A 13610-nucleotide genomic window follows, 5' to 3' on the forward strand; every position below is an offset into this window, starting at 1 on the left:
CGGTTTGGGTTACTGGGGATGCTGAGCAGGGAGACCCTCATCCTTCCCTCCCCTGTCCCCTCCAAGAAGGCAAGTCCAGTTCCATGGGAGACATGCTTAAGAGTAGCCCCACTCCTAAAATCTTCACCCACTGAAGTCCCCAGGCACACCCACTGTTGTAACCCTTGCTCCTGTTACTTTCTGGAGACAAGTGTTGGTGTGAACGCTGTCACCATCGCTGAGAACAGAGTTCCCACGCTGCAGGTTTAGGGATCGCTTGGCTGTGTTTCGACTGTGTCCAGCAAGGTTCATCAAGACAAACCAAAGCCTTTGGAGAGATTCAGAGCCCAAGTGACTGCCATTTCCTTTCCATTTTGGATGTAGGATGCAGCAGGATTTTTAGTTTCTTTATGCCATTCTTCTCTGTGGACTTGCTACCAAGGAGCTCACACACATGAAACTAATGCACGGGCCTCTGACTCTCACACTGTGTGCCCCTCACATGCGTCTAACTCACAGGCCTCTGACTCTCATATCTTGTCTTTCCCGTATCCCCACTCACCCGCGTGTCTTTCGGGAGCTTTTTTTTTCTCTCTTTTTTTTTTTTTTGAGATGGATCTTGCTCTGTCACCCAGGCTGGAGTGCACTGGTGCAATCTCTGCTCACTTTAACCACTGCTTCCCAGGTTCAAATGATTCTCCTGCCTCAGCCTCCCGAGTAGATAAGATTACAGGCACCTGCCACCACACCTTGCTAACTTTTGTATTTTTAGTAGAGATGGGGTTTTACCATGTTGGCCAGGCTGGTCTCGAACTCCTGACCTCAGGCTATCCTTCTGCCTTGGCCTCCCAAAGTGCTGGGATTACAGGTGTGAGCCACCATGCCCGGCCATGGGAGCTCATTTTGCAAGCTCTGGCTGTCCCTCCCCCATCTGCCTATTCATGTATACTCTGCTAGGCTACACCCGGGCCCTTCAAGGGGGACAAATGGACAGTGGGTGGTGGTGGAGGCAGTCCCCCTCCCACCCCACCCCCCCAGCTCACTTGATGTCCTTCCCCCCTCTTTTTATTGTAGCTCCCTCCCACCTCTATCCTTCCTTTAGCCAAGAAGTACAGATGGATGAGATTCTCCTCAGAGTTTTGGGACCGGGAAGAATGAAGCTGTGGCTGTCAAAAATGCCTGGTGGACCTAGCGGATGACACCTAGACAGCATGTTTGCTGCTGTCCTCTATGCTGACCAAGCCTCTCCTCTGCAGATGTATGTACACCAGCTGCTGAGGGATGGGGGGAGGCAGCTCATGCATGTGTGCGTGAGGATTTGGGGATGAATGCAGAATCCCCCGCAAAGCGTCAGATTGTTCATTTTTCTATTTCCTCTCTTCTCTAGTAAAACCCCTCCGGATCAGAGCTAGCTCTAAACAGCACCTTGTCGGTTGAGATTTTGAGCAGTGAGCTGTCTCACTGACAGGGTCCTGCAAGGTGGGCATACTTGGGAGCCTGAAGGAGAGGTAGAATATTTGCCTAACCCCACAGCTAGTAAACCCAGGACAAATGCATCGGCAGCTTCTCAAGGCCAGGGAGAGAGAGCACACATCTTGCCGTAGGAAATTCACGGACACGCTGAAATCTGATGGGAACTGATCTAGCCAAATAGGAGGAGATCAATTGTTTGCTAGAATCAACAGATCTTCCTGTTCAGTGGCTCAGTAAAATATCCTTGCCTCTGGGCACAATGCACCAAGCTGGAGGATGCCATCAAGGAGAAGTTCTTTGCCTGATCTCATTGACTTTTGCGCACTTTAAGCCTAAAGGGAGCAGGAACAAGAAGCGAGAGGAAAAGGTGAAGGTTAAAGAGAACTATTTCGGAGATAATAAACTCCTTCTGAATCCTGCCAAGGCTGGCTGCACTGTTCTCTCAGAGGGAGAAGAATATCAGCATGGACTCCCGCCTGTGGTCTTGAAATAGGCAAGTCACCAAGGGACAAAGACTGTTCTGTGAGTTTGGGCTCCCTGGGGCAGCTGTTCCTGAGCTGTTACAATGGCCCTGGCACCAGACACTGATTCAGAGTTTTGTGGGGAGCCCAGGAAAATTCTCACTATTTAAACTAAGACAAGTCCAAGGCTGAATGCCCTGTCCATGCAAATGTCTGCCTGTTATATGAATAGGGAAGCAAAGTGCGTTTCCAGGAGCCACAGTAGAGACCAGGTGATCATCTCATGCTTCTCAGAGGAACCCCGCAGAATGCCAGCTGCTCCCGTGTTGGTTCCTTTTACGAACTTAGGAAAGATCATGTGTGGGGACAGGTAAGGAAGCACATGGCTAGGGCATTCTCAGGGAGCTAAAGTCCCGCGGTACTGAGAAGTGTGAAAGGTGTGGTGGGACTCTGGGAAGACCAAGGAGGGTGTTGGGGGAACTCCCTAAAAGTGGGGTCCCTTTTTAAAGCTGAAGGGCCAGGTATCTGCCCAGCAACAGGGGCAGTTGAAGTTCCTCCCTAGGGTGGCTCTGATGACCAGCAGGATTTGGAAATACCTGACCTCAATCCCTCCGTCCCCTGCAGTTCCTGCCTACGGTGTGGCACCCCTTCTTTGAGATTGCATCTCCCCTACAAGCAACTGTTTGCTGAGCATCACAAGTGCCAAGTACTGAGTGGCGTGTTTTACATACACTGGCTCATTCAATCCCAGGGACACCCCAAGAAGTAAGGGCTATGAGCTCCATTTTACAGACCAGGAACTGCCTAACTGAGCTTTAGTTTTTTTGTTTGTTTGTTTTTTTTTTTTTTTGAGACAGGGTCTCAGTCTGTCACCCAGGCTGGAGTGCAGTGGCGCAACCTCGGCTCACCGCAACCTCCGACTCCCGGGTTCAAGCGATTCTCGCCTCAGCCTCCTGAGTAGCTGGGATTACAGGCACACATCACCATGCCTGGCTAATGTTTGTATCTTTTTGGTAGAGATGGGGCTTCACCATGCTGGCCTTGAACTCCTGACCTCAATGATCTGTGCACTCTGGCCTCCCAAAGTGCTGGGATTTTGCAGCGAAAGGCGTGGGCCACCACGCCCGGCCACATGAGCTTTAGTTTTAATTGAAGCACATTGGTGTGTCTGCCAGTGTCCCAGGACCTGCCACTGCAGATCTCAGGAGATTCCTCTAACACAGATGGGCCACAAGCACATGGGTCCCCCTCTGAATTCACCCTCACCCTAATCCTACCTACCCCAGGTGTCCGTTTCTCCCAATCACTTTCTTAAAAGACTAAAACTGTACAGCATTCCTTTTTCCCCTGGCTCTAAGTCCTGACCTTTTAAGGCCTCTGTTCAAGAGCTTGTTAATTAGTAACTTCCTTCAGAAGAAATTTGGGAAAGCATTTCCTGGGCAGGAGCCCTGGGCCTGAGGGTATACCTGGCCTTTACTTTCTCTTGGCCTGAGGCTGGATTCTCATTAACCAGCCAGAGAGTCAAGTCTGTTTCGTTTGTTTGTTTGTTTGTTTTCTCCCCAAATCTGAAGTCTCCAGCCCCATCTTCACCCATGTTCAGTCCAAAGGATGGACGTAGCTTCTCCAAACACAGACAAACAAGGCCAGGGCCGCCCAAGCATCCTGCACACATTCTTGGAGGGATGTGAGTAGCCAGGTGAGGCTATGACCACGGGGCGGTGGACCCTACTGGTCTCTCCCCAGCCAATGTACCCTTGCACCTGATGCCATGGCCTAAGTTTTCCTTCTCTCGGCAGCTTTTCTTCCATAGATCACACATCAAGCTTGGCTCTGAGTCACTGAGGGCTGAGAGGCCATTACAAAGCCAAATACACGTGAATGCTACTGGAATGTTCTCCCCAAGCTCAACGTGGCTGCTTGCGCTAGGCCCACAGTGTCAGACAAGCAACTTTGACAGACACCCAAATGCCTGCAAATGCAAGCAAACTACTCCTACCGAGGGGAACCACATACTGACCGGCCAGCTCACTCAAGAAAAGGTATGAGCGAAAATACTGGCATTAGGCAGAAAAGAAGAAATTGGTACAGAAAACCTGGAAGGCCTGACCAATGGGAAAAACAAGGATAACACGAGAGAATCCAACAACAGAATGGAAGGACGCACCTCTCCTTTGGGCAGGATTTTCTGTTCATCCAGTTTGAAGGCTGTTCCTATTCTTCTCCGAACGATGGGTGGTTCCTCCCCTGGATCCAGGGGATATTCTACTGGCAGCTTGCCCGTGAGCTCCTGCATATGTGAAATGGCATTCGGAGTGAGCACAAATCAGAGTGGGGTGTGTCTGCTTCCTAGAACACACACACACGCACATACACGCACACAAATGCACGCATGCACTTCGATACAGGTCAACGCTTATGCTAGAAATGTTCACATTAAGCACTCTGCCTAAGAGTTCAAGAAATGAAATTTCATTCCTCTAACAATGTCTCTTATGTAGAATAGTTGCACTTCCAAAGTTTTTTCCAAAGTAAATTTCTGTGAGGTAAACATAATTGCCATTTGGCTTTCATTATAAAACTTGAATTTCATTCATTTGTTAATTGAACAGATATTTCCTGCCTGCCTCCTCTGTGCCAGGCAAGGTCACCCAGCCGGTGAGGAGCAGTGTCAACGTGAGTTCTCAGGTCTCTCTAACTCCAAATCCCGTGCTCTTGACACTGCATCAAATATTCCTGCTCAAATATCTAAGTTTAAAGTTTCCTTCAAATGAATTTTCACAAGAGGAGTGGTATCTATATGGCAAATCCCAGAAAAGTGCATAGATAAATAATTTAGAAACTGAGAAAGGGTAGTAACCTACTCTGGCCAGATGCTACAGGAATAGGCTGTGCTTAAAAGACATTAAACTGTTTAATTTAAAAGTTTTAGTAGAATGGCTGGGCACGGTGGCTCATGTCTGTAATCCCAGCACTTTGGGAGGCTGAGGCAGGCGGATCTCTTGAGATCAGGAGTCCGAGACCAGCCTGGCCAACATGGTGAAACCCTGTCTCTACTAAAAATACAAAAATTAGCTGGGCGTGGTGGTAAGCACCTGCAATCCCAGCTACTTGGGAAGCTGAGGCAGGAGAATCGCTTGAACCCGGGAGGCGGAGGTTGCAGTGAGCCAAGATCATGCCACTGCACTCCAGCCTAGGTGACAGATCGAGACTCTGTTTATTAAGGAAAAAAAAAGTTTAGTAGAAACTGAACATATAATTCATGTTATTGACAAGGCTACTAAAAAAACACCTGTTTTGTGTATTTTGGGCCCTGGAAATCTACTTGTTGTGGGTACAAGGACAGTGAATTTAGTTGACAGACTTCCATGGTGACAGTGATCCTGGTTAAAGGCTAAGGATCTGGGGGCGATTCAAGATTAGAATCAGGCTCTCTGTGAGTGAGTTGTATCAGGGCTGAACAATGATCAAATCAGAGTCAGTGGCTGCCCCGCCCTGCGGAGGCCAGGCATCAAATTCAAGAAGTCACTTCTAGAGACCAGAAAAGGCTGGGGGACCAACTGTGCATCTGTCTCTAATGGCAAAGTGGGCACTTCCAGGCCAAGCCCAGCTCTGGCTTTTCTAGCCCAAATCAGCGCAGATGCTGCACAAAGACTCAAGGAGCTGCTCTGACAGGGAAGTTCAGAAGGCTTTTCTCAGGAATATCCATCATCCACACAGAAAGCTTTTGCGCAGGGGAGCCCAGGGCTGAGTGCCCAGCAGGCGGGAAAATCCAAATCATGAGAGAGTGATGCTGGCCCTTCTTCTCCAACTGCTGTGTGCACATGTGTACGCATGTATGCATGTGCAGGCATGGTGTGTGCATGTGTGTGCATGTGTACATGTGTACATGTGTGCACGTGACATGAGCATAAACACATACTCCGTCACTCGCCTGCTTCTCCCTCGCTGTGTTCAGATTGCCGGGAAATGACCCCGTGGACTTTACATTCCTCAATGTAAGCATTTCAGAGCACAATGGCCAACTATCTGAGTATCAGACTCTGCAATTTTCTTCCCTGGTTTTTTCTTTAAAAAAAAAATGTGGTTCAAATGTCTCCAAAGTAGTTAAGTGTTTATTCCGCAACTTTTTTAAAATCTGCTTCCCTAAAAGTCTATCTATAAGTAACACAACTATTGAGGGTTTTATATTGTCAGGACTTGATTTTTTTTTTTACTTAGAAAATTCCAAAAAGGAGGGAAAAGTTGTTAAAATTGCCATGGATCTGTAACTCTAAACTGTTGGTGGTTTTAAAATGTAGTTTAAAAAATGAGGCTACTGATTTTTTTCACCATCCACTTGAAGGTATTTGAGTCGAAGTCTTGATTCTCCAGATATTTAATCTGATTTCATGTGTAACTGGAGCTGCATGCTGAAGATGTAATTTAACACTCTGCAGTGGGGCCTCGGCTTGGTGCCTCCCTATATCCTGCCAAATGCTCTCCCCCTCCCTCATTCTAGTTGCCCCCCTCCCCAGGGGTCAAGCAGCACGTCTTGATACTCTGAGCTGAGGGGAGAGATACAGGAACAGCACAGATTTAGCAAGACCTCCCCCCAGCCCTTGACTACACATGCGTCAAGAGGCTATGGTGGGACTGACTATAGGGAATGATCACAGGAGAAATCTACCTGCAACTGATTTCTTGTTGGGTTATTTCTTCCACTCAAGTTACATTTTCTGGTGTTAACATTATAAGAAGTGGCAGCTTTGTTTTCCTTTTGTTTTTGTTTTTAAGAGCGATGGTGAGATTTTTTTATAACGCATGCTCATCTTGCCCTGACATGTTCCTTACATTTTTGAAACGTGGATTCCCTGCCGGGTTTAGGGACTTTTTATTAAAAACAAAACAAGGCTTTCCAAATTATTAAAGGCAGACACCCAAACTCATATTTTTTCCAATCCTTCAAGCGTATTCTTTATAAAAATGTTGCTAATATTAACAGTATCACATAGCGCATTCCCCAGCCAGGCCAATTGCTTTCCTAAGATTTGCAATGGATTTGTGCTAGTGTGGTTCTGCTTTGAGCTGGCTCCGGTTTAAATCAATCCAGACCATAATTAAGCCAAGTTGAAATGTAATGTGATCTCACTCCACGGCCCCTTGTTTCATTCTTCCCGCTGCAAGGCCTTAGTATTTGGGGGAGGGGTATACGTCTCTTTGACTTACTTTGGGAACCTCTTTTGACTTCCCATTCTCAACTGTTTACCGGCAAAGCTCTTTGTAAGGTTAGGTGGTGCACAGTTGCTCCCATCCTGGAGAGCTCCCACCCCATTGTGCCCATGTGCACAATGCACACATGTGCATGCGTGTGCACACACACAGAGTCATGTGTATTGCATTAAAACATGAAGCCTTCAAACACTTCTAACAAATAGTCATGAAATAAACAGACAAAGGTGGAAATGGATATTTAAATAAATAAAGACAGCAGCTTGCAGCAACCTCTGTGAGACTAGCACATACATAGGGTCGAGAAAGCATTGCTTTTTTTTTTTTTTTTTTGAGACAGGGTCTTGCTGTGTCACCCAAGCTGGAGTGCAATGGGGTGATCACCGCTCACTGCAGTCTCAACCTTTCAGGCTCAAGTGATCCTCCTGCCTCACTCTCCTGAGTAGCTGGGACTACAGACACACACCACCACCTCTGGCTATTTTTTTGTAGAGACAGAGTCTCACTATGTTGCTCAGGCTAGTCTCCAACTCCTGGTCTCCAGTGATCCTCCTGCCTCAGCCTCCCAAAGTGCTAGTATTACAGGCACGAGCAACTGTGCCCAGCCTGCATAAAATTTAAAAATGTCATTAGGCTAAGATTTCATTTTTTAAAATGAAAAAGTTAAACACCAGATCACAGGGTCTAAAGGTGATTATATATCAAGTGAGATCGTGGTTTCCTTGTTGACCACCAGTGTTTCTCAATAGGATGTCCAAAGACAAGTCTGAAATACCCTTAAGAAAGAACAAAAGCCACCACAACAATAAACTCAGGCACAAAATCTTGGGAGGATGGTGGCCAGCCATTATGATCAATGAGGCACTATCACATGAGGAGATGCTTTATGCAAGTATGAGGGATGAGGGATCATCATTAGGACTTGTCGCTTGGACTCCCATGGGGTCCTCTTTGGGATTTTGCCAGCACCAACTTTAACTGGTCATCACAGTGCTTCATCAACCAATTCTTTGATGGGTTTAGGGACTTTTTCTTTTATTGAAAAAAAACACGGCTTTCCAAATAATTAAAGGCACACGCCAAAACCCCTATTTTTTCCAACCCTTTAAGCATATTCTTTTAAAAAAATTCGCTAATATTAACAGTATCACATAGTGCATTCCCTAGCCAGGTCAACTACTTTCCTAAGATTTGCACTAATGCGGTTCTGCTCTTTCTCTGACAAAGCACATTAGAGAGGTTTGGATGTTTCCAACATTTGTGTTTCAGGAGAGCGCTCGCCGCCCAGATAGGCCCTCTTTTTATCACTACCCTTGCCTTCTGTCAAAACGATCAAATGACATCAGTCAAATGACATCAAAAAGATCAAATGACATCAGAAAGATCAGTGACATCACAGACAACACCAATTTCAATGGGATGAGCTAGGAAAGGCTTACAGCTTCTCGGAGACACAGCTTCTTCAGTTCCTCCAGCCTCTGACGCAGGGTTTCCTCCAGAGCTTCCTGCCTGGACTTCAAGGCAGCCAGCATGTCCTTCTTGGCCGACTGCGAGCTATCTGATTCCTGAGAACCTGTCGATAAACAGTGGGGTTACTTGGCCAGCTGACAGGGGACACACATCTGGACCACTAATGAATTTAACTGGAGCCCACGCTGTGGAGATGGGATTTACCCCAGGAATCAAGGGAGTGTGAAATGAAACAGGTGCTCAGCACTCTAACTGTGAGAAGCACATTCCAGCACTGCATGGAATTTATAGCCAGTCAGAAGAAATGGCAGGAAGATGGACCCTCCTGAAAAAGAAGTTTATCTTTCTCAATTATCTTAAGAAATGTCACATACCTTTTTAAATTTTACTAGCAAATTCTAACAGACTTTACACAAGAAAGGGGGAAAGAAAAGCTCATGTCAGCAATTTTAATACGTATTGAGTTATTTATCTTTGTTTGAGACAGTCTCACTCTGTCGCCCAGCCTGGAGTACAGTGGCATGATCTCGGCTCACTGCAACCTTCGGAGGCCTCCCAGGTTCAAGTGATTCTCATGCCTCAGCCTCCCGAGTAGCTGGGGTTACAGGCATCCACCACCACACCCGGCTAATTTTGTATTTTTAGTAGAGATGGGGTTTCGCCGTGTTGGCCAGGCTGGTCTCGAACTCCTGACCTCAAATGATCTGCCTGCCTTGGCCTCCCAAAGTGCTGGGATTCCAGGTGTAAGCCACCGTGCCCAGCCCTAAAACGTATTTAAAATGTTATTTTGTTCACTTAAAAATACTTATTATTTTTGCTTAGTGCAAAGATAATGTGTGTTTATGATAAAAACCCTGAAAATGTAGACAGGTATAAGAAATAGTCCATTAACTAATCACCCAGAAATAACCATTGCTATGCATTTTCTTTTGGCCTTTTTTCTAAGTACATATATTTAAAAAATAAAATTAGAATGCTATTGTATTTTTTAACTTCATGTTTTGTATCATGAGCAAATTCCCTAATAAAAGTTATACATATTTTAACATACTTTTCCTGGGTAAAACATGATGATTCAAATAGCAGAGTGCTAGATAGGAAACCCTGTGGAAGGCAAACTTCAAACCAAACAAAAGGAAAATAAGCTGAAATGCCATCTGGAGGAATTTAGGTTAGACCAAAGGAGTAATTTCTGGGCTGCCAGTGTTTGGATTCTGAAATAACTTTCCTAGAGTGAAGCAATTGTACTTTTTCTACCTTGATGGGTTAGAAAAGGAACACTGACTCTCTACAAAGGGAAAAGCTGATTATAACTTTTCTTTTCTTTTCTTTCTTTTTTTTTCCAGACAGTTTCACCCTTGTTGCCCAGGCTGGAGTGCAATGGCACCATCTCGGCTCACTGCAACCTCCGCCTCCTAGGTTCAAGAGATTCTCCTGCCTCAGCCTCCCAAGGTAGCTGGGATTACAGGCACCCGCCACCATGCCCAGCTATTTTTTTTTTTTTTTGTATTTTTAGTTGAGACGGGGTTTCACCATGTTGGCCAGGCTGGTCTTGAACTCCTGACCTCAGGTGATCCACCCGCCTCAGCCTCCCAAAGTGCTGGGATTACAGGCATGAGCCACCGCGCCCAGCCGATTATAACTTTTCTTTGCAAGCCCATCGTGAGCAGAAGTGTTAGAAATGGACAGGTGTTAGTGGGTGTGCATTCAAGGGGCTCACACCATGCCATTGACAACTGCATCAAAGAACTTCAAATACCTAGGGAGATTAATCTAATTAAAGATGAGCAAGATCTCTACCACGAAAACTGTCCTAAAGACCTAAATAGAGAGAGAGATACACTGTGGTCAAGGATTAGAAGCTTGATGTTGTAAAGATGTCCATTCTCCATCAATCAATGCAATCCCAGTAAAACCTTGGCAGGACTTTTGGTAGGAAGATGAAAAAATTCTATTTCCATAGGAAACAATGGATTTTTTGGACAATTTTAGTAAACAGATGAGAGAATAATCCAGTCAGAATTCCCAGAATCCACAGTTCTGTTTCTTCCAATGGTAGAAAAGGCAATGCAGCATCATAAAGCTAGAAAGAACTTCTGTCCCGTGGCATCAAACAGCTCTGCTTCACTTAAATTGTCCCCATAAATATACCATTCTTCTATTTAACGTCTCTGAGCAGAAATCCCTGCATTCCATCAATTACCATACATACAGGCTCTTACAACCCTAATCACCAAGAACTCTCAATGTCTAAGAACATTTTAACTCTAACGTGGGTTTTGTTCTTTCCCTTGCCTCAATTTGAGCTTGAAATAGAGAATATATCTGTCACCGCAGAAACATACTATCATTATGCCTCCAAAGCAGCTAACAAATATTAGCTTGAATGAACAACCAAATAAATGTTCACAGTCATATACTTGGATGCTATAATTATCTCCTCTTCGTAACAAAAATCTAATACCTGTAAGTTGTTCCATCGTGGAACCTACCTTCCAAGCTTTGAATTATGTTCGTAGCTGTTTCCTGGATTTTGACATACTTCAGTTGCAGGTCTCCAAATGCAACTGGACACAAGAAAGCTTCATCCGTGATCTCATGGTTCTCATGTACTAAATCCATATAGTGTCATATTCACACAGCACATCGCTGAACATTATTGCAGGTTCCCCTTTTTGAAATGGTTCAGGTTTGCTCTCTCCATAAGCCAATCACCCTGTGCTTACCAATCCTAAATTATCTCCAGTTTATGTCCCTCCAAGGTTACATGGCTAAATCATTGTGACTCTTAATCTGGTTCTCTTAGTAACAGTCACCAATCACATCTGAAGACTCAGGAACATTTACTGAAGTACTCCGTTTCATCATTGAAAGAATTAATAAGAATGTAAAACAATACTGGAAGGAAGTCAGACTTTAGATTTAAAAAACAGGCCTAGAGAAACTTGGGTCCAAGAAGATTAAAGGATTTCTAGCTCAAGTGAAAAATTCATTGTTTTCCCTTTCACCCCTGCCTAACCTCTCAATAGGAAATAATGATTTATTAAGTCCAATCTAAGAATTAACTGTGTTCAGGAATGGCACAAATTACAAATGAAACTCAAGGGAGGTAAAGCACACAGTTTTTGGATGATCATGTTGCTAGTTATGGGATTAGTTAAGATTTGGCCCTGAGTTCCAAGGCTCATTAATGCTACCCAAATTATTATCATTTACAATAATTAGCCTAGATACCAAGCCCACAGAAAACAGGCAAGAGAGTCTTGGCAGACTAGATGGCTCAAGAGCCCCTCTCCGTATCCACTAATGCTGGTTGGCACCACTAATGCTGGTTGGCTCCGTTTCATGCCATTAGCCTGGGAGTTACTTCAGGGCGAAGATGGTGTCTGGGTACCAAGTCAAATCCCCGCAAAATCACTGAGCCAGCCTGCCTTGGACATGCAGATTTCCAATGTGGCGGTAACTGGATGGTGGATAGAGGGTAAAACAGATCTGAGTTTGATAAAGTCAGAACCACTCACTGAATGTGTGGCCTTGGGTAAGTTACCTGCCCTCCTTAATTCATAAAGGCTGAATGAGAAAACACATCTCCAGCACTTTGCACTGGGCCTGGAATAGGTCAACCCTCAAACTAGGGCAGGTTGAACATGAGCATGTGTGTGCACGCACACGCACACACGTCCTAGTAGAATTAGAAAGAGAAATCATTGCAACTGCCTCTTCACTGTTGCTCAATGAAGTATCGGTCAAAGAGCTTCGTACCCAATTCAGTGTAACACTTGAGGTCCAAAGCTCACCTTTAGAAAGGAACAATACAGAACTAGGCAGTGTTTTCTTTAAAAATTTTTTTTTAATTGGCACATAATATGGGGTGCACATTGATGTTTTGGTACATATAATGTATGGTAATCAGATCAGGATAATTAGCATATCCATTATCCAAACATTGATCATTTCTTTGGGTTGGAAATACTCAATATCCTCCCTCTAGCTATTTGAAGCTATACAATACCCTACTGTTAACTATTAACATCCTACAGTGCTATAGGACACTCAAACACATTCCTCCTACCTCACTGTAATTTCTGTCCTACAACAAATCTCCCCCATCACCTACTCTCTCTACCCTTCCCAGCCTCTAGAAACTTCTGTTCTACTTTATACTTCTATGAGATCCACTTTTAAAAAATACATAGTGTTATGGCTGGGCGCGGTGGCTCACGCTTGTAATCCCAGCACTTTGGGAGGCTGAGGCAGGTGGGTCACGAGGTCAGGAGGTCAAGACCAGCTTGATCAAGATGGTGAAACCCCGTCTCTACTAAAAATACGAAAAAAAAAATTAGCTGGGCATGGAGGTGGGCACCTGTAATCCCAGCCAGTTGGGTGGCTGAGGCAGGGAATTGCTTGAACCCGGGAGGCGGAGGTTGCAATGAGCCGAGATTGGTCCACTGCACCACAGCCTGGGTGACAGAGTGAGACTCTGTCTCAAAAAAAAAAAAAAAAAAAAAATATATATATATACACACACACACACACACACACACACACACACACACACACACACACACACACACACACACAGCGTTCACAAACGATGTTTCCTGAGTCCCTGGGTTAGCAGCTAGGTCTTTGGGGCAGCTATGGTTGGAGGTGGGGTCAAGGAGGTTCTGTGGCTATTCTTATCCTATTCCACTCCACGTTCCTCAAAACAGAGCAGCTCCCCGTGAACCTGCTGCATGTATTCAGGTTGCCGTATTGTAACGAAAAGAGGTTCCCATTGCCTTTTTTGTCTTTAGGAAATCCACTGTTCTGGGGCAAGGGCTCGGAGCTTTCACCGCTGCTCTACCTCAGGGCTTGTCTGATCTGAGCCTGCGGGCTGCTACCTGCAACTAAGCAAACGTGGCCACCAAGGCAAGAGGTGGCCGAGTGCCCAGTGACACGGACACACCAGCAACATTCCACAGAAGCAGCTCAAAGGGCGTCAGGAGAGGGAGCCCAAAATGCCCTCTGATATTGATC

General features: G+C 45.4%; 1 protein-coding gene across 12 annotated transcripts in view; it reads right to left on the reverse strand.

The window, feature by feature from the left end:
• FRMD4A (FERM domain containing 4A) overlaps positions 1–13610 on the reverse strand; it is a 688283-nt gene that overhangs the window by 20530 nt on the left and 654143 nt on the right. For all 12 annotated transcript variants that reach the window (XM_034930005.4, XM_034930006.4, XM_055092430.2 and 9 more), the window contains 2 exons: positions 8561–8694; positions 4078–4200 (listed from right to left, as the gene is read on the reverse strand). In XM_034930005.4, coding sequence (XP_034785896.2) covers positions 4078–4200; positions 8561–8694 — 257 coding nt within the window. The remainder of the gene's footprint in view (positions 1–4077; positions 4201–8560; positions 8695–13610) is intronic.

The sequence above is a fragment of the Pan paniscus genome, chromosome 8, assembly GCF_029289425.2.
Source record: "Pan paniscus chromosome 8, NHGRI_mPanPan1-v2.0_pri, whole genome shotgun sequence".
Taxonomy (NCBI): domain Eukaryota; kingdom Metazoa; phylum Chordata; class Mammalia; order Primates; family Hominidae; genus Pan; species Pan paniscus.